At 51.3% G+C, this 26,007-nt stretch overlaps 1 protein-coding gene and 1 long non-coding RNA gene across 8 annotated transcripts in view; one reads left to right on the top strand and one right to left on the bottom strand.

Moving 5' to 3' along the window:
• Window positions 1-8,289: 8,289 nt before the first annotated feature.
• SLC29A1 (solute carrier family 29 member 1 (Augustine blood group)) lies at window positions 8,290-25,733 on the bottom strand. Of its 7 annotated transcripts, none has more exons than XR_014021968.1 (14): window positions 25,512-25,650; window positions 18,641-18,726; window positions 16,702-16,783; window positions 16,375-16,577; window positions 16,155-16,294; window positions 15,638-15,772; window positions 15,447-15,544; window positions 15,230-15,308; window positions 14,669-14,793; window positions 14,147-14,255; window positions 13,838-13,923; window positions 13,289-13,488; window positions 12,762-12,939; window positions 8,290-8,308 (listed from the first exon to the last, which is right to left on the bottom strand). XR_014021968.1 is itself a non-coding variant. In XM_081294368.1 (13 exons), exons 2-13 carry the CDS (start codon window positions 18,670-18,672, stop codon window positions 12,828-12,830), a joined length of 1,401 nt encoding a protein of 466 aa, XP_081150494.1. In that variant the 5' UTR covers window positions 18,673-18,726; window positions 25,603-25,733; the 3' UTR covers window positions 11,975-12,827. The 7 variants fall into 7 exon arrangements, 3 of the variants coding, with proteins under 3 accessions (XP_081150495.1, XP_081150494.1, XP_081150493.1); XR_014021969.1 differs by lacking the exon at window positions 8,290-8,308 and adding an exon at window positions 10,240-11,964; XM_081294368.1 differs by lacking the exon at window positions 8,290-8,308 and having other exon boundaries at window positions 11,975-12,939; window positions 25,603-25,733.
• Window positions 16,794-26,007, top strand: part of LOC308649065 — a 31,580-nt gene continuing 22,366 nt past the window's right edge. The window contains exon 1 of the long non-coding RNA XR_014021972.1: window positions 16,794-18,008. This is a non-coding gene — a long non-coding RNA (uncharacterized lncRNA). The remainder of the gene's footprint in view (window positions 18,009-26,007) is intronic.

Below are 26,007 nucleotides of genomic sequence, written 5' to 3'. Positions count from 1 at the left end.
TGGAGTATCGGTCCGTTCACTGGTTTGCTTCCTTTCTCAGCCCCGTGTCTGCAGATCGGGGACATGACCCCATCAGGATGAGGAATCGAGAGTGTTCTTAGGGCCTAAACAGCGGGTCTAAGGTCGAGAATCCCATCAACTCCATAAAATCCTCTAAACTGGTATTTATACACTCAAGAGGCCGGGCCTCTGTGGACATCAAAAGGAGAAGAGACAGCTAATCATCCCCACTGCCCTTCCTAAAGCTGAGCTTCCTAGAGTCTCTCCTGCACATCTCACGTCCAGATCACAGACGATGTGGCATTCAGGGTCCAACTTTGAGCACCCGGAGACACCCCCCCCACACACTCTCGCGGGAGCAGCGGTAAGGCCGGCAGCTCAGGGCGGGGCGTAGTTCCGATTCAGGGAGGGCGAGGGGCCGGGGCCAGAGGGGGACTCTTTGCCTGCATGCGGCGGAAGGAGCGGCAGCAGCGGTCATGCGGCACTTCCAGCAGTTTCCAAGCCTGTCTCAGCGGGCCCACCCCCGCCCGCCCCCACCGCCGCGAGGCTCCGCCTCTCCCGCTGCGGTGTCTGAGGTGCTAGTTTAGCGGCGTGTTTGTCCCTGTCGCATTTACTGTGGCTGTCGCCTGCTGGATCCTCTCTCCACGCGGGGCGTTGGGGGAGTATTACCTCGGGGATGGGATAGGCATAAAGATCCCCCGGATCCGTCACACAGCGCATAGGCAGCTGGGATGGCTCTGCGGGCAGCTCTCAGTGACCGCGTCGCTACCGGAAGGACCTTCCTAGCCTCTGCGTTCACGAAAGTACACAAAGCTTAGGGACATATGCACCCCCTACACGGGCACGTCAAGCTGTTTCTCCAGCAGCTTTGGGTTTTCTCTCTCTTCCCTCTTGCAGCTGCTTGGATCTGTGGGGATGGGGGTCTCCAGGGACATCAACGAAGCTGCAGGAGTCCTAGGAGATAGTTTGAAGATGGTGGCCGGAGGGTGGGCCTGCACCAAGTTCTCTTCAGCCCCCTGGAGCCCGAGGCCTTTAGGCTATGAGCCTGCCTGTGCCAGCGCTCCAGCTGGCAAGCTGTCCTTGCCTTTCCAAGGTGTCATCTGGAAGCCTGACGTATTTAGGAGAGAATAGCCCCCTTCTCCGAGGACTGTTAGATGTCCATGTGTTCCATTCTTAACCCACTCTGTCTACCCCTGGAATACTTGAAAAGGTTACCCCCACCCACACCTTCCTCACCCATCCTGGCACATGGTACACCTTCCCTAATACACCTTAGTTATTGTTGAATTCTGATGAGCAAATGAGGATCCTTGATTTCTTCTTCCTTACCCACTCCATTTAATCAACCCCGCCATCTCCACTCCCATTTTACCTGTTCTTATCATCCTTCTTGGTCTGTAAGAAGCCCATGGTTGGGCGAAGTCAATGAATGTGGAAAGGGGCACTGGATGTTTCTGCCAGGAGGGCCCCACGGTGCTCTATTCCTGATCAGAATCTCAAGCCAAGAGCTGGGGAGGTAGCTCAACGGTAGAGCGTTTGCCTAGAATGCGTGAAGCCCTTGGCCCATAGGTTTGATTCCAAGAACCATAAAAAATAAATAAAAATCTCAAGTCAGGGGCTGGGGATGTGGCTCAAGCGGTAGCCCGCTCGCCTGGCATGCATGCGGCCCGGGTTCGATCCTCAGCACCACATACAAACAAAGATGTTGTGTCCACCGAAAACTAAAAAATAAATATTAAAAATTATTAAAAAAAAAAAAAAACTCAAGTCAGCCAGGGCACGTTGGCACATGATGTAATTCCAGCAATTTCCGAGCTCAGATGGAGAAGCACAAGGAGGAGGTCAACCTTTGCAACTTAGTGAGACCCTGTCTCAAAATACAAAATAAAAAAAGAGCTGGGGCTAATCAGGGTGGTGGTACAAGCTTGTAATCCTAACAGTTTGCGAGGAGAGGCAAGAGATTTACAAGTTCGAGGCCAGCTTCACCAATTTAGTGAAATCCTGTCTCAAAATAAAAAGGACCGGGCTTGTGACTCAGGAGTAGTAAAAAGCACCCCGGGGTTAAATCCCCAGTACCAAAGGTGGGGGAGGGGAGTGGCTAGGGAGGCTGTAGCTCAATGGTAAAGTGGCCCCTCCCACCTCGTCCTTTTTAAAGCTCAGTACCAAAAAAAAAAAAAAAAAAAAAAAAAAATCCCAAACCAAAGCTAGTAGTACATGTAGTCCCAGCATTTCAGGAGGCTGAGCCTCTGCAAATCTTGAAGTGTGAGACCAGCCTGGGCAACACAGTAGGACACAATTTAAAAAAAAAAAAAAAGCAAACCTCAGGTCAGGAGAAGCCTCCCTCAACATGCCCTCTCCCTCTGAGCAGAATGGTCCTAGCTAATAAAAAATCATTGCCTGGGCTGGTGGTTTAGCTCTGTGGTAGAGTGCTTGAACCAGGCCCTGAGTTTCATGATTTGCCAAGAGCAGTCAGGACATCTCACTGACCTGTGAGCAGGTGAAAGTGAGTTTGCACATTTATGACTAGGAAAATAAAGGCGTCAGTGACTGACCACCTGGTCACTCAGCTCGGAGCCCTTCCCACTCCAGAAGTGGAATGGGAAATATGGTCTCCCCTCCCAGGACCTAGGTCCAGAGCAGATCAGGAACTATTCCTGTAAATGGGCTTCTCCTGAGTTGAACACATAGCATTGTCAGGACTAGAGACTCCTCAGAGATTTCCTGAGGACTTTCTTTTTTTTTTTTAATATTTATTTTTTAGTTATAGTTGGACACAATGTCTTTATTTATTTATTTTTATGTGTTGCTGGGGAACGAGCCCAGGGCCTAACCCATGCTAGGCAAGCACTTTACCACTGAGCCACAACCCTAGCCCCTGAGGACTTTCTAAATTGGGAAAATCTCAAATCATACCAGTACAGAAATTCCATTTTTTTCTTTGAGGAAGCCTTTCAGGAGACCTCTGCCTGTGCTCACAAGCTTTATCCCTCTTGACTCATTGACCCTAAGCCCCCACCCTGAGTTCTGCCTGGGGATATAAAGCTACATACACCGGGGCAGGGAGCCCTCAGCCCTCCAGGGCTGTGGCCAGCTGAGTGTGAACTGTGGAGGTATAGGAGAAAAAGCAGAGACCCCAGTCAACCTGGTAAAGAAGGCAGGCTTATGGCCACAGCTAGCCAGGCCAAGGTACAGATCTGCTTCCAGGAGAAGGAAAAGCATGGAAAGGCACAAACACCAACAAAGGTACCATAGCTCAGGAATCTTTGAGTGAGTAAGAGCTGCTGAGAGTGGCCCCAAAGGTGGGGATCAGGTCTCAGAAGGCTGCAGATACCCTGCTGAGAAACTATAACCTTAAGGGTGAGGGAGACCACTAAGAGCGTCTTTAAAGACAGGTTTCAAACACCTTAGTTCTGTTGAACCCTTATTCCCAACAGCACTTACAACCATAGAGTTTCTCAAGATATCCCTTATTCCTAATCAGGTCCAATCTGCGGTTGGAGGGTGGTCCCTGAAGCAGGAATTGACAAACCAACTCCTGCAGCTAGGGGTACTGTTGCTTGTTTTTCTATATGGGCAAAGAATGGTTCAACTTTTTTTTGTACTGGGGATTGAACTCAGGGGCATTCACTCAGGAGCCACATCCCCAGCCCTATTTTGTATTTTATTTAGAGACAGGGTCTCAATGAATTACTTAGTGCCTCACTGTTGCTGAGGCTGGCTTTGAACTCGAGATCCTCTGTCTCAGTCTCCTGAGCCAATGGCATTACAGGCATGCACCACCACACTCAGCTGGTTTCTATATTTTCTTTTAAAAAATTACATTTATGGGCTGGCGATGTGGCTCAAGCGGTAGCGCGCTCGCTTAGCGTGCGTGCGGCCCGGGTTCGATCCTCAGCACCACATACAAACGAAGATGTTGTGTCCGCCGAGAACTAAGAATAAATAAATGTTAAAATTCTCTCTCTCTCTGTCCCCCTCTCTCTCACTCTCTCTTAAAAAAAAAAAAAAAATTACATTTATAATTCTACCTTTTGTTTTGCAGGGCTAGGAATTAAACCCAGGGCCTTGGGCATGCTAGGCAACCACTGAGCCTCAGCCCCAGCCCAGGTTTTTACATTTTTCAATGGTTGGGGGGGGAATCAAAAATATTATTTTGACAAGTGAAAATTATATATGAAGTCTGAATTTCAGTGTCGATAAAGTTTTATTGAAGCACAGCCACACTCCTCCTTTGTCTATATTTTGTCTTTGACTGCTTTTGTTTTCATAATAGAGCTGGCAAACCATTTACCCTTACCATTTTTCCCCCTGTGGTGCTGGGGATCAAACCCAGGGCCTTGTGCATGCAAAACAAGCTGAGCTACATCCCCAGCCCATACTCTTACCTTTTCCAGAAAAGGTTTGCAGACCCCCAAGGCAGCTAAAGCTAAATGAAGTCTTGAAGAAGCACAATCAGCCTGGGCAGGAGAATTCTGGGAAGCCACTGAGCTGAGTGAGATAAGGCTCAAGGCATGAAGAAAACCACTGGGGGCATTCGGGATCCCATGACAGAGGCATGAGATATGGATCTTGAACCCCCAGAACAAGTAACTTCCCAAGCTCATTGCCTGTCAGATGTGTCCTGTCACATTCTAGGCCTCTGGATTTGTTTGTTTTTTCTTCTTTCTTTGAGGTGTTGGGGATAGACCCAGGGATTCTCCCATGCCTAGCAAGAGCTGGACCACCAGGCTGCTCCTCCATCCCCTCCCCAGTTCCTAGATCTCTGAATTCCTCAGGAAATATCCTGAATCGACACCTTTCCAAGCCAATGAGATTGACAGATAGGTTCAAGACAACTGGGTAGGTGTGTACAACCAGCCTGGTCACCTGTTTTCACATTCCTCAAGGACATCCGTCACTTTCACTTTATTGCTAGTACTTTTTTTTTTTTTTTTTTTTTTTTTGGTACCAGGGATTGAACTCTCAGGGGGCACTCAACCACTGAGCTACATCCTCAGCCCTATTTTGTATTTTATTTAGAGACAGGGCCTCACTGAGTTGCTTAGTGCCTTGCTGTAACTGAGGCTGGCTTTGACTGCCTCTGAGCTGCTGGGATTATAGGCATGTGTCATTGCACCCAGCCTGGTTTGGCTCTGATGCCATGGCAAATGGAAATTTTTGTTCATTTTCTGTTTCTCATAGAACTCAAAAAATCGATTTTTTTGTTTATTGCTCCAGTAACTTGATAACCTTATTAAATTTTAATTTATCAATTTCTTGGGTGTGTTTTTAGATGGAAACATGTAGGAACACAGTTTGATTTCTCCTTCCCTTTCTAATTCTTGTCTGCCTTTTTTTTTTGGGGGGGGGGGCTACTGGGGATTTAACCCAGGGGCACTTTACCACTGAGCTACATCCCCCACCTTTTTCATTTTATATTTTCAGCCAGGGTCTCACTAAGTTATTTAGGGCCTCACTAAATTGCTGAGGCTGGCCTCAAACTTGCAATCCTTCTGTATCAGCCTCCTGAGCTTCTGAGATTACATACATGCACTACCACACTTGGCTGATTCTTATATCTCTTATTTCTTGTTTTATTGCATCATCTAGGACCCACTGAACAATGACGTGGAAGCTGTGCTTCTGGGCATCCCTGATAAGAAAAGCAGTGCTTCTAACATTTCACCATTGAATATAACACTTGGTCTTTCTTTTCCCAACTTTCTGTGAATTTTAATCTGAGAAAATATTGCATTTTCTGTGTCTACTGAAAACAATACATTTTAATCCCCTTAAATCATTAATTTTTTAATAAACTTTCTAATATTAGACTGGCATGTTTCTTTGAAGTTTTGTAGAACTCATCCTCCCATCCTGAAAAACTACCTAGGTCTCTTATTTTCCATATGGAAGCATTTTAATTAAGGATTCAATTTTTTAAAATGACTTATTTGAGTCAATGGTTTAATATTTTTTAAGAGAGAGAGAGAATTTCTTAATATTTATATTTTAGTTTTCGGTGGACACAGTATCTTTATTTTATTTTTATATGGTGCTGAGGATCGAACCCAGTGCCCTTCGAATGCCAGGCGAGTGCGCTACCGCTTAAGCCACATCCCCAGCCCTATATAATAATTTTTCTAGATATTACTTTTTTTTTTTCAAGACAGGATCTCACCACTCTTGTCCAAGCTGGTCTTGAATTCATTCTCAGGCTTAGCTTCCTGAATAGCTGGGACTGTGAGTGTGCGTTATCACACACCTGGTTTGGATGTTTCTTTTTGTGTGTGTGGAGATAGGTACCAGGATTGAACTCATGTGCACTTGACCACATCCCCAGCCAACTTTTGTATTTTATTTAGAGACAGGTCTCACTGAGTTGCTTAGCACCTCACTTTTTACTGAACTGGCTTTGAACTCGTGCTCTTCCTGCCTCAGCCTCCTGAGCCACTGGGATTATAGGTGTGCACTACTGTGCCTGGCCTGGTTTGGATGTTTCTTTTTTTTTTTATCATTTTTTTAAAGAGGGGGGGGGGAGGGAGGGAGGGAGGGAGAGAGAATTTTTTTTTTAATATTTATTTTTTAGTTTTCTGTGGACACAACATCTTTGTTTGTATGTGTTGCTGAGGATCGAACCTGGACTGCTGGCACGCACTACCGCTTGAGCCACATCCCCAGCCCCTGGATGTTTCTTGAAAGTTTTTTGTTTTTGTTTTCTTGGTGCTGGGTATCAAACACAGGGCCTAATGCCTGCTAGGCAAACCTTCTGCCACTGAGCCGTACCACAGTTCTCTGCTCCTACTTATTTTGGGTCAGTTCCATTGTTCTCTATTTTCCAACTTTAATACTTAGTGCATTCAAATTTAGCCTTTCCTCCTTTATAACATAAGGATTTAAGGGTACATATTTCTTAAGAATTATATTAGCCACACCCCACAAAATTCAATATATTGCATAGTATTTATTATGATTCAGTTTTAAAGATTTTCTGGTATCTTCTTTGATCAATGTAGAAGTGTTTTAAATTTTCAATTTTTTACATTATCCTTTATGTAGTAGACAGTGTGTATGAATGTTATACTGGCTTTTTTGTTTTGAGACTTGATTTGTTACCTTGAATATGGTTAGTACTTATAAATCCTTGAGAAAAAATAGATACTATCTTGGGCTGGGGATGTGGCTCAGGGGTATCGCGCTCGCCTGGCATGTGTGTGGCCCGGGTTTGATCCTCAGCACCACATACCAACAAGGATGTTGTGTCTGCCGAGAACTAGAAAATAAATATTGAAAATTAAAAAAAAATAGATACTATCTTGTTGTTGGGTTCAATGTATTAAATCAAATGCACTGTGTTGTTCAAAATAACCAACACAAAAAAATGTCTGAAGTTTGCACAGAACAAATCTTGGAGGAGCGTCTGAAGACAGCGAGAGGAGGCAGAGGTGGGAGGAGGAGAGGAAGAGGGATAGAATGTGGGGCTGGGGCGGGGAGCACACCTCTGGATTGGAGAAGTGAGGATGCCTGTTTTAGACAGGTTGTGGGACACCAAAGAGAGAGGTCTGCAGGCAGAGGGACACATGGAGAGGCCTGGGCTGGACTGGTAGGGCTAGACACCATCAAGCTGATGGCTAATGTCAAGGACAAGAACAAAATCACTTAGGGCAATGCGGAGCCATTCTTGAATTACAAACCAGGCATCTTTGGTAATCTGCTCTATTAATACACATGTGACTGTGTCTCACCTTTTCAAGGGCCCAAGGGTTGTGACTAAGTCTTGCCTGCCTGCCTGCCATTGCCAGCCAGCCCAAGGTTTGTCTTGGGCTTTGTTCAGTGTTCCAGGCCCCCATTTGAGTAAGAAGGTAAAACATTACTCCAATCTGTTTGTCTCAGATTGCCTCAGGGGAAGGCATAAAGGCAGGTGGCCCCACAAACAATCCTGACCTACTTAATGTTCTACCTGTCACCTGTCCTGTCTCAGGCAGCCGGCACACCTTTTCAATATGCAGGTCTCAACTAACTGTATTTCTCAACTATTCACTGGACCCGTGCCTGACTGGTTCACTTCCACCCAGATAAGGGACAAGTAGGGCTGTGACAGTGCTGCTGGGTGATGAGGAAATCGGTGTGGGGGTGAGGTTAGACATCAGTGACTTTGTTGGTATCATCTGGAAGGCTGCCATGAAAGTTCAGTATCCCGGAGGCTTGGGACTCCTGGGAATGTGAACGGACTCGACTCTCTGGGATGTTTCAGAGATGGGAGGTAGCAGACCACACCTGCAGTACGGTGCCATGCGATGGATCCCTTGTGTCTTTTTGTCTCCTTTGCTGCCTGGTAATTCATTGGGGGATGGGGAGTGCAAGGAGACAGATTGATTCAGTTTACAGGGTTTTTTTTTTTTTTTTTCATCCTTCAACCTTTCAAACTTGGTTTTCCAGAGTGAAATGGGTATAGCACTAGTCAGCACTTTATAGGGCTACTGGGGGAGCAGATGAAACAATGCGCCAGACAGAGTACAGAGCCGTGGTGAAAGCGACGCTGCGACTCGGATCTGAGTGGACTCTCACAATCCCACGCCCGCAGGCAGGGCAAGTGTCACTATTCCTGCTTTACACATGAGGGGCGATGAGAAGGAAAGGGTCAGGTTCAACAGCCCAGATGAGCAGGAGCGCGTGGGCTGCCCTCTAGTCACTTGCGCGCTGGGTGACGTCACCCTCCACCCCTCCCCGAGGGGCGGGGCGTTGGCCGGGCTGTTCCCACCCACCCTGCTTCAGGCCCCAAGCGTGCAGTGAGGTTTCCCAGCTGATCCGAGGCAAGCAGGCCCTCAGGCGGTAGTTCACGCTGGAAATGGCTAGGCTAGGGAAGAATGGCTTGATTCTCAAGCTCCAACGTCCTGGAAGTGTGGAAGAGGGTAATGAATGGCACGGGGGGAAGAGCAGAGTGGCCTAGACAAGAGACCCCGCCATGCTTAGGCTTATCCTAGTGACCATGGCACCTTGTGGCTCTGGGGACCTCATCTCCTATATCTAGATTCTGTTTCCTTAACTAGTCCATACATATACCGACCTCCCCTTTTAAGGAAAGGAGCCAGAGCCACAGAGAATGCGTGGCAGGCCCAGAACAGAATCCCAGGCTCTGAATCCAAACACTATGGCCCTCTTGTTTGGCAAAAGGCCTAGGAGAGGACAGCTTCTTGGGCAGAGGCCTTCATGGGCCACACTGACCCACTCACCCACTTAGCACTCACAGCAGCCTGGAGCTGGAACGCCAACTTGTCCCTTTGCAGGGAGCACAACACAGCCAAGGCTAGAGAGGGTTGAGTGGGCACAGCCAGGCCTGAGAGCACCAGGCAAAGGCCAGTTCATGTGCACAGGCTGCAGGAACCAGCCAGGACACAAGGCCACTGATAGATTGGGTTGGAACTCTGCCCATCTCTATGCTCAGTGCCAATGCATCCCAGGAACCAGACAACCCCCTAGGGGCTGCATGGACACTGCCAATCTGGCCTCTATCAGATCTGCTGGCTGGCCCCTCCAAAAGACAGCCACTCTTCCTGTATGTGGACCCAGGTTTCAGGCGGGGCCAACAGGCCAGACAGCAGTACTGTCTCTTTAAAAGTGACTCTGCATTTCTCTGCTCAGGTTCATTTTGAATTACTATTATAGTTTAACCCTGAGAACAATTTGGGTTTTGTTTTCCCAAGAATTAGGGGTCCCCTATCATTCCACCCCTCATACTCACCTAAACCATGCTCTTTCCACATTCTCCTCAAAAAATAAACATATATTCCAAATTGTTGGTTAGACCTCGGGCTTCATTTCTATTTTCAAAATGGATGCTGATTTTACTAGAGCTCAGTTTTTCAAGAGTGTTCAAGGCCTCAACATTTCACCATAAGACTAAAAAGAGACACTTCTGTGTAGCAGTGGCAGCCCCTAGGAAGGATGACAGACCATTTGGAGCAGAAATGTCAGGTGATGGGCAGTATCAAGTCATGGCAGGAAGGGATACCTGGCAGATTTTCCAGCTCTGCCCTCCCTTCCTCTTGGAAACAGAGAGGAAAGTGGTTATAGCCAAGAGCACCCCGCCTCCTACTACCAGGCTCCCCCAGTGTAGTGTTGCTTGCAGAGTGCCCACTTGTGGTCAGAATCTGACACTGCACCTAGTTGCCAATTTTGGCATTTACATTAAGATTTTCTTTTCAGAAAAGATATTCCAGTAATTTCCTTTAACATCAGTTTAAGTACAGAAAATGGGTGTAGCCTTTTCTTTATTTGAACCATTGCTGGGATTGGGAGGAACCTACATAACATGCCAGGGCATGGACGATGAGCACCACCACATAGCTGGAGTCAGGCATGTGGAGATGATGGAACAACAGATATCACAGGGACACAAGCAGATGCAGTGCAGCAAAATTTCCCAAGTACCTCTGGGAGCTAGGCACAGCATTTTGAAATTGAAAAGCCAAAACATGAGTCAAACAGACCTAACTTCAAAAACATGGTGGTCTTGTAGCTGGACAAAGAAAAGTACATAAGCCACTATGGTATGTGCCTAAAATCCCAGCTATGTGGGAGGCTGAGGCAGGAAGAATCCAAATTCAAGGTCAGCCTGGGGAACTCAGTAAGACCCTGCTCAAAATAAAGACTAGAGATGTAGCTCAGTGATAGAGCACTTGTCCAGCAAACACAAGGCTTGTGTTCAATCCCCAGTAGCAGGGAGAAAAAAGATAAAAACATAATAGTGAGATAGGTACATGCTCCAGAGCAAGGAATGAACACACCCCTAAATTGGTTTTCAGATTCTTTTTTGTTTCTTTCTTTCTTTCTTTCTTTTTTTTTTTTTTTTTTTGGTTAGTACCAGGAATGGAACCCAGGAACACTGTAACTCTGAACTACCTTTTTAAATTTTGAGACAGGGTCTCATTAAATTGCCAAGGCTGGCCTTGAACTTGTGATCTTCCTGCCTCAACCACCCCAGTGCTTGGATTACAGGATGCACCACCATGCCTGGCCTTAGATTATTCTTGTGGCCACATTTGGGATGAATCAGAGAAGACCTGGGACTTGGTCCCAAAAGGCCAGGTAGGGAAGTGGTAAAGGGTCCTCTGGAAGAAAATACAGGTGGTGGGGGGAAGGGCTGGCCTTAAGGAAGATCCAATAGGGATATGGGGTTTGGGTACAATGGGGAAAGCAGGGAGGCCTGAGGGCAAGCAGAGGAGAAAGATCTCAGGTCTGTAGCTTCAGTTTGCATCACAATTCAGTTTGCATCACATCAGGAGGAAGAATCCTAAGCAACCGGCAGCTTGAACTAGATTGGAAGGAAGACCTTGTCTACCTTCACCTCAGATACATACTCTAGTTTGACAAATTAGCACCTGGACTTCAGTTCCCACTAAGATGGTAATACTTAACAACCCCATTAGGGATTGAGCTCATGGAAGAGTGAAAAATAGGCTAACAGAATTTATTGAGGCCTGAAGCCTTCAATTAAAGAAAACTCCCATAAGCGAGGAAGTTCTGCCAGAGGTGCCAACTCAGTAGCAATGTGCTGGTCAGAGATCAGTGAACAGACAGCCCAGGCAGGGCAGCAAAACCTCCTGCCTTTCTGAGACTCATACCCAAGTGCTGGGGCTGGAGGGTCACCATGACTAGAGGACTGCACTTCCCTCTAGCCAGGCAGTTATTCTTGGGCAGGGGTCTCAGTAGTGAGGACCCCTTCACCGAGACTCTCACAGTCCCATTCCAAACCACCCCTCCTTAGGCTAGAGTTTGGGCTGAGAAGGAAGAAGTCCAGCTTCAATATGAGGGACACATAGGCTCCTTGTTCCCCAGGAAGTCTGGCAGGCTGAGCTTTTGGTGTCAGGGCTGGGTGCCAGGCAGGGGAGAACCCTCAGGCCTCAGCCTCTTCCTGTCCAGTGATGTAGGAGTGCCGCCAAGAGCTGGGGGTGGAGCTGGCCAGTTTTTCAGAGTTCATTGCAGGGGCTGAGGACAGAGTTGGGGGGTGGGTAGCAGTTAAGACCAAGAAAAGACAAGAAGCTGTCTCTGTCTCCAGCCTTGTGAAAGGAGAAATGAAGCAACAAAGAAAAAACTTGGCTTTTCTGTCTGGGCCACAGTTCGGGTGTCCTGGCTGGAGGCCTGTCCCTCCCCTGTGGGCCCAGCAGGGGTCACTACAGCTCCTCTGAGGCCCAACCCCTCAGGCCTACAGTTGGGTCCTGCTCATCCCTCCAGACCCATACTTCCTATCTTCTACCATGCCAAGGCATTAAGCTGTCGCCTGAAGACACAGGGAGGCACAGAGAAGAAAAAAAATTTTTTAATTTAATCAGAGAGCCTCTGAAGGCACCTGGTTTCTGTTGAGTATAAAAAAAAAAAAAAAGGCAGTAAAATAGCATCTAATATAGTGTGCATGATGGGTAGGGATGGGTGAAGGGCAGGGGAAAGGGACAGGGAGAAAGGGGAGGAAGCACGTGGGGAGAAAGGAGGGAGGGGAAACATCAGATCAGACCATACAACGGTCAGTCCTGGCCCCCCAGCCACCCCTGGTGTAGGCAGATAGAAACAAAACACTTATACACGCTCTCTGAGCCCAGGAGCCTCACCTGCCTTGCAGGGACCAGTCAGCCATCAGTCAGAGGCCATGCCCCTCCTGTCTGACCCTCAAGCCCAGTGTTCTCAGTGTCCATCAGAGGCTCCCTCCCCAGGGCCTGGACATCCAGGCCCCACACAGGGCATAAGAAAGCAGAAGTTGGCTTTAAAAGAAGAGAAAACCTTCAGACTACCCTGCTCATCCTTGGCAAAAGGGGCAGGTGGCAGGCCAGCAGTGCAGTCCTTCTGTCCATCCATGGTCACACAATTGCCCGAAGCAGGAAGGAGAGGACAGCCCCCAGTGCCAGGCCCAGACACAAAAAGAAGTTCATGATGGCTCCCGCGGTCTCCGCCTCAGCCGGCTTTACTTTCCTAAAGGAGGGAAGGAAGACGACCCAGGGCTGACTGCCCAGCCCCGGCCCCAGCCACAGTCCCCAGCATCTGGGGTAGGGAGACCAATCTGTCCTCCTTTACTAACCCCAACCTGTTTCTGCCTCTTCGGGGACTGTGTATTGGGGGGGTGTCTTCCATGCTGCCCCAACAGGTCCTTCCCACAGCTCCACCTAAGCAGCCCGGGCACCTCAGCCCTTACCACGGCTCTCAAGCCCCTCCCCCGCGGCCATCAGCTTCAGCACCAGAAAGTCTCCTTTTGCCCTCTTTCTCTCTACTGAGGGTCCCCGCTTGGAGCTCTAGACCCTGACAAATGCCTGGCCCCACTCACTTGGGCCCGAAGCACATGCAGAGGCTGGCGAGGTAGCCGTTGGAGAAGGCGAAGGCAGCCATGAAGAAGATGTACCAGGCGTCATGCTTGAAGACCACAGCCAGGTAGCGACGGGGATGGACGTTACACAGCAGTAGCAGCGGTACAAACACCAGCCGCGCAACCACCAGGCTCGGCAGCCAGCAGCTGTCCTTCCCAGGCTGCAGGGACAGGGCAGTGCCTCAGCCAGGCTGAGCCCTGGGTTCCATTTAGAGACCCTGGGGACTGGACTGGCCGCTAAGCCTGGTTACCTTTAGGGGGCCATTGATCAGGAGCGCCCTGTGGAGTGCTGGGATGTTCTACAACTTGATTTGGGTAGGTGCACACACACACACACACACACACACACACACACAAACACACACACACGTTAAGTTGTACACGTAAGACTTATACACTTAATTATATATAAATTATGTCTGGATCTTTAAAAAAAAAAAGGCCCCCTTTCTGGGTCTCAGGCTGGACTCCTTTTTCCCACAGGGGACCAATATCCCTTCCTCCACTTACCCACATGAAAACAGCTGTGAGGCTCCGGCCCAACCAGTCAAAGATATTGAAAGTCAAGAAACAGGACACAGGAATGAAGTAATCTCCTGGAAGTGGAGGGGGAGGAGTAAGGGAAGAGAAACAGACAAGCAACTCCGGCCCTCACTGGCCCTCGCCTTCCCCAACCATACAGAAAGAAATGCTTCCAGCGCAGGGAAGGACAAATGGACCCAGAAAGGTCTGCCTGGGTAGAAGGCAATCCAGGCTCGCTCAACTTCATTCCCAGTCCTGCCTGAGACCCTATGTGTCGGGAAGCTTCAGTGTCCTTACCCCAGGCGCTGGTGCCTGCGATGCTGGATTTGACCTCAGCAGTCACAGCAGGGAATAACCCAATGGTGACCGTGAAGTTGAAGCAGACAGAGAGGGCCAGGACTGAGATCTAGAGAAAAGGAATAAGATTCAGCCAGCTTTTTCTTTTTTTGGTTTTGGGGATTGAACCCATGGACACTCTGCCACTGAGCTACATCCCCCAACCCTTTTTATCCTTTATTTTTAGACAGGGTCTTGCTAAGTTTCTGAGGGTGGCCTTGAACTTGTGATCCTCCTGCTTTAGCCTCCAAAGTCATTGGGATTGAGTGTACCCCACCACACACCTGGCTTCTCTGGATCCCTGTCTTCATGGTGGTTTGCATTAAAGAACCAAGAAAATACACATGCACGTGTGCACATATAAGAATCCAGGAATGTGACAAGTCTCGGGTCAAAAAGGGAACTAGAGGAAAGGGAGAGGGAGGGAGCAAAAAGAAAGAAAAGAGGTGAGGGACAGAGGGTAAGAAGCCCTGCCCCACATACATTTTTGAGGATGGCTCTAATAGAGGGGTTTCTGCTGGTAGCCTGAGAATTGGGGGTTGAGATCCTGGACTCCTCTTTGCTCGCTCTTGGCTCCTCTCCTGGCAGGTGACAGGTTGTAGAAGAATCTTCAGAGTTGTGGGAAGGATGGAGGAAAAGACAGGGTTAGCTACAGTGGACGTAGCTTTACCTGGACCATAGCCGTACCCTAACTCTTAGCTAAGACCTCCCTTCCAAATCCCCAGGGCTTGAGCCCCCCACCCAGGGATTAACCATTCCCAGGGCCTTCAGGTCATGTGACTCCCTACCCCAAATCAGAAACTGCTTCCTAGCGTCTTCAGTCCACATGCCTGGGGCATCAGGGTCATAGGATCTCCCCACATTTTAACATTCCCAGCCCTCATTTCCTACGGTCCCCCTACCTCCACCCCTGGTTGCTCTGTCCTCCTCTGGCTCATGGCTGCCAGCTAATACAGTGTGTCCATTCTTGTCCCCTCTGCTCATGTTCATGCTGCTCCTGCCTGGCATGCTGCCCGCCCCCGCTGCTTCCTTTGGCTATGAGACCTTTACTGATGAGGTCCAACTTGGTTTCCTGCTCCCCAGGCCCCTCAAGCTTGAGCTGCTGATAGTAGCGGTAGAACTCCTATCGAGCAAGGGAGACAGGGAGGCAGAGTCAGAGGCATTGCTGGAACTCCTGCCTCCCCCAGTTTCAGTTCCAGACTCTTGGTCTAGACCCTGAACCTCCCCACCCACCAAACCCCAGATCCCTCCATTTGCTCACCAGCCTGGGCAGACCCAGGTAACAGATGATAGCCAAAATGACAACCACACAGGCTGTGATAAAATAGCCAAAGGCACTTTCTGACAGCTCTGAGCCACCTGGGATAGACAAGGTCTGTGATCAGAGAGAGGCCCCATCCCTTCTCCCCCACACCCCCCCAGGGCAGTAGGCAAGTGAACGTTAGGACTCACTGGCAATGGCACAGATCATGGCCACTGAGGCGAAGAGGCCTGCCAGGCCCTGGCCACTCATGATGGGGGCTGTGTAGTTGGCGGGCAGGAGGCCAGCCAGACCAAACAGGCTGCCCTGCAGGATGGCGCCAAATGCTGGGGAACAGGATGAGTATCAGCAAGGGATGGTGGGGCTGGCAGTCAAGGGTCCAAAGGAAAATAAGGCCCTGTGATTCCTGCTTGCTACCAGTGAGGCATTTTTTTGTAGTTTTTTTTTTTTTTTTTTTTTTTTAGTTGAACAAAATACATTTGAACACAATACCTTTATTTTTTTTTAATTTTTATGTGGTGCTGAGGATCGAACCCAGCGCCCCACACGTGCTAGGTGAGCCTCTACTGCTGAGCCACAACCCCAGCCCCTCCCAGTGAGGTTTCATGCTGAGCTTCTCTCTGCCTCACACCCAGCCCAGCCCAGGCAGGTTCAAGCCTTTGAACCCCAACTGCTCATGACATTCGTCCACTCCCGGCCGAAGCTTACAATTAATGAGTATGATCTTGATCATGGTGAAGACGAAGAAGGGCAGAGCATCCAGCTGCACCTTCACCAGGATGGCAGTGACCAGGAATACCAGCAGGATGGCCACTAGGCTGCCTGGGATCCGTACAGATTGGGGGATCCTGCAGGAGAGGCCCCGGGTAGCAATGAGGGGTGGGCAGGAGGCAGTAATGGCAGCGCTGGGGCAGAGGTAGGTACTCACCTCTGATGCAAGAAGGAGTTAAGGCAGGAGAAGAGCAGCAGTGGCAGCATGGCACACAAGGTCATGACATTGTTGAAGATGGCACTGAGAGACCTCTGTTCTGGTAAGGGTGCTGTGGGGACAGCTGGGTCCTGTATCTCCTTGCTCAATACAGCAGCATTCAAGGACACATTCTGAGACATGTCCAAGCGGTTTGTGAAATACTGCAAGGGTTGCAGATAAAATGTTGAAACCTCTGTCCCTTCCTATGCCCAAATGCACATACCCAGGCCCTGGAAGCCCAGAGGACATGCCCCCATGGAACCCAGGCCCCCACCCCCGTCTCACCTTAGTGGCTGTCATGAAAAAATTCCAGGGGAGCAGTGTCCCCAAGCCCAGCATGAAGAAGATAAGCCAGACAGCTTTGTATCTGGGATGGGAGGAAAGAGAAGCCAAGTGACCCGCCATCCTACCCACCCTTCCAGGTCAACCTGAGACCCCTTCCTCCCTGCCCTCAATCTCTTCAGTTCTCCCAGGGAATATGTGGAGTCCAGGGACCCAGGACTGAATGGCATGGCTGATAGGACCTTGGTTCTCAGCCTTCAAACACTCAGGGGATCCTGCAGGCTGGGAAGCAGTGTGACCCACATATCCGGAGATGGTTTTGAAAATCCTGCTGAAGGGCTGGGGTGGGCGGGTGAGTGAGAAAACAAACAGCAAGGAGTCTTCTGCTCCCACCAGGCTGGCTGTCTGGAAGTGAGTGTGCATCTTGGCAGGAACTGTACGGTTCCCCAAAGAGGATTCTGAGGTCAAGAAGCTCCCAGACCATTCTGGATCTAGCAGAACAGGAGGGTGGGGTGCCTGGGAGGCAGGGAAGGAGAGAGCTACTGCTGTTTTTTTCCCCCCTGGTCCAGACAGAACTGGTTTTATAGGTCACACTACCAAAGGCAGGCCAAGAGGTCTGCAGCCACTGGACGTCATCTGGACAGTCATCTGGGCCCGGTATAAATAAAGGCCACCCAGCTCCAGCCAGGCCAGTATTTAATTATGTAGGCCTTACCTACAAGCTTAGCAACCTGGTGCACCAGGGTCACTAAGGCCCATGGCTATCTCCAGATATGTGTGTCATACCCTCCCAGCAGCCAAGACTCACATTCTTCAGAGTTGACCCAAGGCACTGAGGAGGAGGCCTGGCCACGGGGTAGGGGAACATCACACACCTCATATGGAGAGGGTCTTGGTGAGTGCCCCATATAGATAGATCTGAGCTATGACAAATGCAGTCCCCAAAGCCTTCATATCCCCCTTGAAGTAAACATGCTAAAGGGTTGATTTAGAGGCCCATAATGAAGGGCAAAACTCCCAGGCAAGGTCATACAGGACAGAGGGTCAGAGGTGGGGTGGGAAGACAGGTGGTGAAGAGGGGAGAGGGCTTCAGGGAATCACCGCAGAAGAGGGGGCCAGGCTGGGGCACCGTGCTGCCTGGGAAGGAGAGGAAGCACCTGGGCCTGTACTTCAATTCTCTCCCCTCCATACAGCCCTGTGAAGTGGATATTCTTATCTGTTTCACAGGTGGGGAAACGGTCTCCAAGAGACCAAGTTAAAAGACCCCACAAAGTGGCCTGGTTCCATAAACTCTGGCGAAAGAAAAGAAGGTAGGCAGGGGAAATGTGAGGGGGGGGGGGGTGTGGTGGCCCGAGGCAGAGTGAAGGACAGCCTGAAGCCTGGCCAAAGTGTGGCAGGGCTTCATCAACACTGTCAGGTCCCAAACCATTGTAGAGCTCAAACCCATACAGCCTCTCCCTCCAAAACTCTTCCTCATTGCTACAGCAGCTCTAACTTGAGGGTGTTCACAGGCTCCAAAAGTGGGAAGGTCATATCTAGGACCAGGGTGGGGTGGGGTAATCTGAGGCACAGGCCCTAGGGTAGTCCTGAGGGACAGGGAGGTTTTGCCAGATGTGCTCTGGAATGAGGGGTATTGCCAAGTATCTCCCCAGTGGTGGCGGAAGGGGACAGAAGCTGTGGGACTAGCTGGAGAGCAATACTGGAAACACTGACAGGCCAGACAGGCTGCTGCCACCTTGTGCCCCCCTGCAGACTCCCCTGCCAGCACCCAGCCAAGACATGCATGGTTCCCAGCCCAAAGCAGACCTGACTCAGAGCTACCTGGCCGGAAGGCCATCCTGTGGTGGCAATTCCAAATTCCAAGGAACACTGCCCCCACCACCCTGGAGACCCATTCCCTTGATCCCTAGCCCAGGTCTCCTCCCCTGCCCCCAGTACCTACCTGTCTTGAGGCTGGTGACTGGTGGTGGTCATGGTGCTGTTGTTCTCAGTCGCGCCTGGCTGACGGCTCCCTCCCTCTGCCGCTTGCTGGGGGCAGAAGCAATGGGAGGCCCTGCTTCCACCAAGCCCTCCTCAGACTCTTGTGGGGAGGAGGGGATGAGGCAGAGCAGGCAAGTGGAGAGTCCCACAGGATCCCCTCTGGGTCCTGTCCGTCAGGACCACTCGGATAGACCCTCTGGCCCAGCAGGCCAGTCTGATGGGGCCCCTATGGCTGCTCAGCCTCCACCTGGCTCCCGGCCTGGCCGCTGCCACCGCTATTTTTATCCAGCAGCCGAAGCAGTTTATAAGCTGGGAAACAGGAGGGTGGAGAGCAGGAAAGAAGGAGGAGGAAGCATGATTGAGAGAGAGGGAAAGACAGTCAAAGACAGAGAAGAGATGAGAAGGGTCAGAGGCCGTGCTGACAATGGAAGGTGAGCTGGAGGACAGGAACAAAGTGGAGGGGACAGCCAGAGGCAGGGGGAGCAAGGCACAGAACAAAACCCAAACAAATCTGCAGAGGCCCCAGGCCCCCTCCGCAAGTCTGATCTGTCAATTTACCCAGGAGCCCCCCCTGGATTCAAGGACAGAGTAGGCTTTGTGGAGCCTGTCTCCTACTGAAAGCACCCCAGACTGGCCTCTCTCCTAGGGGCATCTTAAACCTTTCTTTTCAACCACTGCCCAGAGGCTTCCTAATTCCCAGGGAAATATTTCACAAAGGGTGTGGGGATGTGACCCTTCTCACAACCCAGACCAGCCACTCTGACCCCCAGTACTGGCCCAAAGGTCAACCCATCCCCCTGTGAGTTCCACTCTAGGCCGCTGTTTTCTTCTCCTTTCTGAGATTGGCCTTAAAGGGAAGATTGGAGGGGTAGGGGCTCAGACACAGACCCAAACTGCTGAGTCCCAAAGCTCCCAGCCACCGGCCTCTCTGTGCCTCACTTGTGTAGGGGGAGGCTCCCTGGCACCAGAAGGTTAAACAGCTTTCCATTAGATGGCCTGGGAGGCCACGCTGGCATGTACTGGCCCAACCTCCAGGTGAGCCTAGCTCTGGAACCAGGTCTGCTGCTGTCTGGAGGCCAGCCTTCTGCTCCCCGTCCAGGCACTTGCCTAGACTCACTAACAGAAGGGGAGAACAGAAGGGGCCTGGGCAGCCCCTAGGAGGGGGTCCTAAGGCAGGCTGGGCAGCACACCTTGCCCACATGGTCCTGAAGGAGGGCCTAGAGTGAAAAAGGTGGTATGGGGCAAAGCAGGAGAGGACCCCCCTGGCCTCATGGGCCTCTTTCTGAGAAGCCTCATGAGCACAAAAGCAAACCCAGGAGATAAAAGGCCCAGAGCTGCAGGGGAGATAAGATTGCAAGGGGAGCCCCCTGCACCTGAAGGTCACAGCAGTGACAGCAGGGGACTCTGAGATCCTCAATGGGCTTTTTCACCCCTTCCTGGGTAAACTCTAGACTCCACAGATCTTCCTCATCCCTCAGTCTAAAGCTGGGTCGTAGGGGTGGGGGCATACCTCCAAATGGAGGTGGAGGGCTTCTTCTTCCAATCCTCTTTCAACAAATATTTACTAAGGACCTCAGTATGCAACCAGGTATTGTTGCTAGGCACTGGGGACAGAGTGGCAAACAATAGTATTGATGTCTTTTAGAGGGATAAGGACAAGAGGGCTCTGCTGGAGTGGAGGAAGGACTCAGGTTTTTCATCTGTACCAGGGAGGGACCCCGCCATCTCTCACCTCCACAGAGCCCATGTTCCATCCCACCCCCCACAGGAAGGACTCCTGGCAGAATAGCCCCCTCCCCTTAGCAAAGTGCATTAGGCTTGGAGAAATGTCTATTTTTGTCCTCTTTCCCAGCCGGGCCCCTGTTCTACACAGTCCCCACCCCAGTCCTGGGTGCCCTGCAATTCCACTGGGCACCCCTCCACCCCTGCCCACATCTTCACATTCCACTGGCCAGCTTAGGTGTTCTGTTCTTGTCAGGTTTTGCCCAGCAGCAACCAGGGATCTGATACCAGCTCAGACCATCTGGTGTCCCAGGGCCATGCCTTGGCCTGTCAAGTCTTGAAAGCAGCCACAAAACGGAACCCCTCCCTGCCCCTAGGTTCCTAACACCTCTCTCTTAACCCAACTTTCAGGCATACCTTTGTGCTACATCAAATCTCCATTCCCCAGGGTGCCCTATAGGCCAGTCACTACTGCAGATCCCCTCTTTCTCTCAACTATCCAGAAGCTAGTTCTAGATTGTTTCCGATGAGCAGATGGGCCAGGCAGGATTCAGAGATGTTGGGTCACTTGCCCAAGTTCACTGAGTAGGTGAATGGGGAGCCAGGATTCAAACTCAATGCTCATTTCATTTTAGGTTCCTTTCTGGCTGGGCAGGGAGGTATAAAGACTGATTCCCAGATGTCCCTGTAGACTGGGGAGGGGAGGGGGGCTCTGCTCCAATTAAAGGGAAAAAAATAGGCCTATAATTCCATCTACTGGGGAGGCTGGGACAGGAGGTTAGCAAGTTTGAGGCCAGCCTTGGCAATTTAGCGGGCTCTGTTAAAAAAAAAAAATAGCTGAGGATGAAGATCAATGGTAGAACACCCCTGGGTTCAATCCCCAGTCAACCCCCATAAATATAAATAAATAAATAGAAGAATAAAGTGGGGGCCCAGATCATTCCCAGCCTGACATGATTGTCAGAGGTAGGGTACCTCATCTCCATCCCATCACACATATACATTCAGGCATGAAGAACTCATAGACAGGAGGACAAGTCCGAAGGTCTGGAGGTTACTGAGATGAGTGAGCCAAGGGTCGGTACAGGGTTGGGGAGAGATCCCTAGGATGGTGAGGGCCCATTGCTGCTCTCCCCCAGGATAAAGCCCGGCGTTTGCTATCCTTGTCTCTCATTTACTCCGTAAGTAAATGAGGACGCGCCAGGAACGGGAGGTCAGGGACAAGAATTTGGCCAATAAAAGGGATACTTAAAGGGACAGCTCGCCTACCTCCATCTGCGTCGCCCCCATCCCCATCCCCCTCACTGCAAACACGGTGTCCTGGCCCCTCCCATATCTTGAAGACAATCGACCAGGATTAACTGTCCCCTCGCCTGCGTCTTGTGGAGGTCCGCGAGGCAACAGCAGCTTTTAGGCCCGGGAGCCAGGCCACCCATGCCCCACTCCGGTGGTGGTCCCCACAGAAATCCCCAGCGCCCAGAGCCTGGGTGTGCCACGTGCTGCGCGCTCTGCACGAGTCAAGCCAGGGAAGCGGGGGACCGGCGACGGTCGCCAGGCCGCGGAGCTGTTTGGCCTGGCCTCCCTCCCTCGTGGCAAGCTGGACGCGCCACCCCACGCCCGGCAGTCCCCGGCACGCGCCCACCCAAGGCCCTCGGCGAACCTGCCGGAGAAGAACTCCTCCGCGCGGAGACCTGCGCGCTTTCTCTGCAGCTTCCCGCGCCCGCAGGAGAGCTTTCAAACCCGCCCTCCGCTGAGCCCGCCCCCGGCCCGCGCCCGCCACCACCTCCCGCTACCTCACCGGCCTCGCCCCGCCCCCAGGGTCTCCCGCTTAGCAGATCTGCACGCGCCGGGACCTGCACCAGGACATCCTGCGTCCCAGGGCCATCTGGTCGCATTATTTCTTAGGGCCACACTAACCCAGCCCGTTATTAGGCGTGTGGGCCTGGAGGGCACAGCTCCACACTAGGCGCCCCTAGTCCCTTCCGCGCCGAGGCTGTGCAAAGTCCCATTCGTTCCATCCCAAGGACTTTTCACAGGCCCGGACGACCCCACCGCCAGGATCCGCCAGGCTCAGCTGAGGTGTTCCGTTATCCCGCCCCAAACCCCGCCCACGCCTCTACACTACACAGAGCCTCTTTTCTTTCCAGGGTCCCACCTTTTCCAGTTTAGATCCCTTCTTCTTTCCTTTCAATAAGACTTCTGTCCCTTTCACCCACTCCCTTGTGGGATCCTTACGACTCAATCATTTGTGACCTGGGTGGTGGGTTTTTCTACCCATGACACGTACACATGGCCATAGGTCCATAAACATCATGCCACCCACAGCTCTGACTTGAAGGGATGAGTGTCTCTGTCTCTGTCTCTTGATCTGTGTAGGGAAGAGAGGCAGAGTCCTCGGGCCCCCTCATGATCTACCGTTTCTAAATCGAGCACATTGGAAAACTGAGGCACTGCTGGGAATGGAAGAGAAAGCCAGGAAGAGCCCAACATCCTGCACAAATCCCATTGTCCCAGAGACGATATAGGTCAAGGTGGAATTCTTGCTGAGCTCCATATCCTTCCCTGGCTGATGGGGTCCGTGTTGAGGAGGGGTCCACCATGTACCTCCAAGGGAGGAGCAGGGATTCCTTTTTGTTCTTGTTGGAAAGTAAATCAGGGGGTCATTCTCTGCCCCTACCTCAGTGCTCAGTGTTTTAGGTTTATTCAAAGGTTGGAAGTGTCCTGGGGAGAGAAAATTCAACCTAGGCTGCTTACCCCACCCTCAATTACCCCAGAGGCCTGTCCCATGGAGAAGTCATACACACTAATTAACAATTAGCGCCTGGGTGCCCAGCGGCTCAGGAGGTTGAGGCAGGAGAATAGTGAGTTTGAAGCCAGGTTTGGCAGCTTATGGAGGTTCTAATCAGCTTAGCAAGGTTATAATCAACTTATTAAGACCCTGTCTCTAAATGAAATACAAAAAAGGGCTCAGTGGTTGAGCGCCCCTGGGTTCAATCCCTGGTACCAAAAAATAACATCAAACAATTAGTGGTACTAAAATCATAGGGACACTGCAAAATCATCCCTCTCCCCAAGAAAGCCTGGGCCCTGAGGAGGGAGGGGTTTTATATAGGGCAGTGGGTAGAGGTGTCCCCAGCCTTACAGCTCTGGTGGAGATGATACACATCTTCCCCACAGCAGGAGGCAAACAGAGGGCAGGAAGATGGGGTGGGTGGTATTTTTCTAGGCACTGTCCCTTGGCTTTTGAGTGGCTCATGTCTGTCCACAACCTTGGGTTCCTACCCTCATGTTTGTCCGGTCTCTCTCTCTTCCTCACCTTGCTATTGCCTCCCCTTCTCCTTGGCCCCCTGCCTCACTCCCACCTTCCTTTCTGGCTCTGACCCTGTGGGGGTGGCAGGACTGGTGGTCAGTATCCGCCAGGCACAGCCAGGCTCCGGGGTTAGTGGCTGCAGTTGTGTGCAGAGGGGGCTGGAAGTATAAGGAAACAGGAGGAAGTGGTGAGGGTCCCCAGGAGACCAGACTAGGGAAGGTTGGTTCCTCTCCCCATCCCCACGGGGCCTGGCCTGCTCAAGGGATGGCAACAGCCAGGCCTACTATTGTTGGAGAGAAGTCTATCTGGCACACACCCTGCCTGGGCCAGGGCCAGACCCATACCCATCACCGTGGCCTTCCCAGACAGAGAAGGTGGCTGGGTGTCCACGCCCTCTGCTGGACAGCCTTCGAAGGCCCACTAACACAGGTCTGTGCCTGGAGATTTTCTAGCTAAATTAGTCAGTCCTCTGCCCAGTCTTGTGGTTCTCTCCCTTCATGGAATCAGATCTCAGTCACAGGGAATGGAGGGGAACTTTGGTCCTTCAGACCCCCATACCCCACCTTATTCCCTATTCCACTGGGGACTGTGGCATGCTCCAGACTCCTTCCTCCCCTGGGTTACTTGTAAGCATGCCTCACCACCAGCACACAGCCCTCTCTCTCCAGGCCTGTGTCCTCTCAGCTGTCATCAACAAGCCATCTGTGTTTGCTGGAAATGTGTTTGCTGAGCGGGGTGGGGGGGGTGGGGGGGGTTATCACTAGAACATGTGTCATGTTCTCAGTTGTGTTTGTGATTGTCTTCATGGCCTTGTGGCAGGGCTGGTTCTAGAGTGAGGACAGTGAGGTGCTACCTAAGACACCAAATTTAAGGGATGCCAAAATCATCATCATCATCATCATCATCATGATAAATTGTAATGCAATGTGGAATTTTGGTTTGTTTGAAAGTGTTTTGTATCAGCTGGGTGCAATGATGCAGGCCTGTAATCCCAGCTACTAGGGAGACTGAGGCAGGAGGAAGGCAAGTTCCAGGACAGTCCAGGCAACTTAGAGAAGCCCTGTCTCAAAATTTAAAAAATAAAAAGGGCAGGGGATGTAGCTCAGTGATAGAGCGCCCCTGGTTCAATTCCCAGTACTAGGAAAGAAAGAAGAAAGGAGAGGAAGCAAGAGAAAGAAAAGAAAGGCAAAGAAAAGACAAGATCAACTATGTGCTGGGGTTCATGAACATGACCCTGAACATACTAGGGACACCACTGAGCTACACTTCAGCCCTAGTGCAATGTTCAAAAACCAAATTTAGAGCTGGGGTTGTGGCTCAGCGGTAGAGCGCTCGCCTAGCATGTGGAGGCCCTGGGTTCCATCCTCAGCACCACATAAAAATAACTAAAATAAAGGTATTGTGTCCACTACAACTAAAAAATTTTTAAAAACCCAAATTTAATAAAAAGAATCAATGATTAATACAACGTCGAATTTTTAAATAAAGACAAGTGTGTACAAAGGGTGGGTTTTAGGTCGGGGTTCAAGAAGAATTAAGTCTTTGTTCACTGGGTCTGCTCAGGCCCCCGACTTCTGCTCTAGGCAGATCTCTGACCTCGGGCAATTGTAAATCGCTGAGATCAAGGAAGAGGGGGAGTCACCTTCAAACTCCCAGAAAACTACCCTCCCTTCCAGAAACCGCAGATTAGAATCCATAGAGGATCAGACTGCAGGAGCAGCGTGAGAACGGCGCAGAGCCCGCCCCTGCTCGGCGCGCGCCTCACGCTCCCCCGCCGCCCCCGCCGCGGTTCCCTGCGCACCTGCTGAGACTTTGGCGGGGGCATCCGGACTTGGCACAGAGGACGGAAATTCCCAGGCCGGCGGATCCGGGATCCCTCCGGGCCTCCTTACCTCCGGCCTGAGGCTATGGCCATGGCCCCAGAGCGCTGCCCGCGCCGGGGTGGACCGGGTCTTTGCCGCCGGGCGGGAGGTTTGCAACTGGAGATTGCGGCGCCCGCCCAGCGATCCGCGGCAGGCTCTCAGTCCCGCCTGGCGCCGTTCGCCGCTCGAGGGCGCAGAGCGTTTCGGGACGCCGGCGGTGAGCTCCCTCAGTGGGAGGGGCTCGTGGGCCCAGGCAGAGCGGCCAGCGTTCCGAAGGGACAGGGTTAGGGAACCCGGGACTCAGACCCCCTTTACTCCGCCCCTCCCCCAGGTCGTCCTCTCGAGTGGCGAGAACAAGTGGATGACCTCGTCGGGAAGCGACTGGGGCGGGGAGAGTCCTACTGGAGTGAGGGTGCACAGCCTTGGTGTCGCTTC

The sequence above is a fragment of the Spermophilus citellus genome, assembly GCF_964194105.1.
Source record: "Spermophilus citellus genome assembly, chromosome: 5".
NCBI lineage: Eukaryota > Metazoa > Chordata > Mammalia > Rodentia > Sciuridae > Spermophilus > Spermophilus citellus.
The sequence above is the reverse complement of the archived record's forward strand: the minus strand, read 5'-3'. Positions and strand labels throughout refer to the sequence as shown.

What these genes read in the sequence shown, in the direction of transcription:
- SLC29A1 (XM_081294367.1), bottom strand. Translation starts at nt 25,535, where the DNA reads ATGCCCCCGCCAAAGTCTCAGCAG. An exon ending in AACTCCTTCTTGCATCAGAG is followed by an intron (nt 16,295 to 16,374) that starts GTGAGTACCTAC and finishes CCTCTCCTGCAG; the next exon opens with GATCCCCCAATCTGTACGGA. An exon ending in CAAGATCATACTCATTAATT is followed by an intron (nt 15,773 to 16,154) that starts GTAAGCTTCGGC and finishes CCTGTTCCCCAG; the next exon opens with CATTTGGCGCCATCCTGCAG.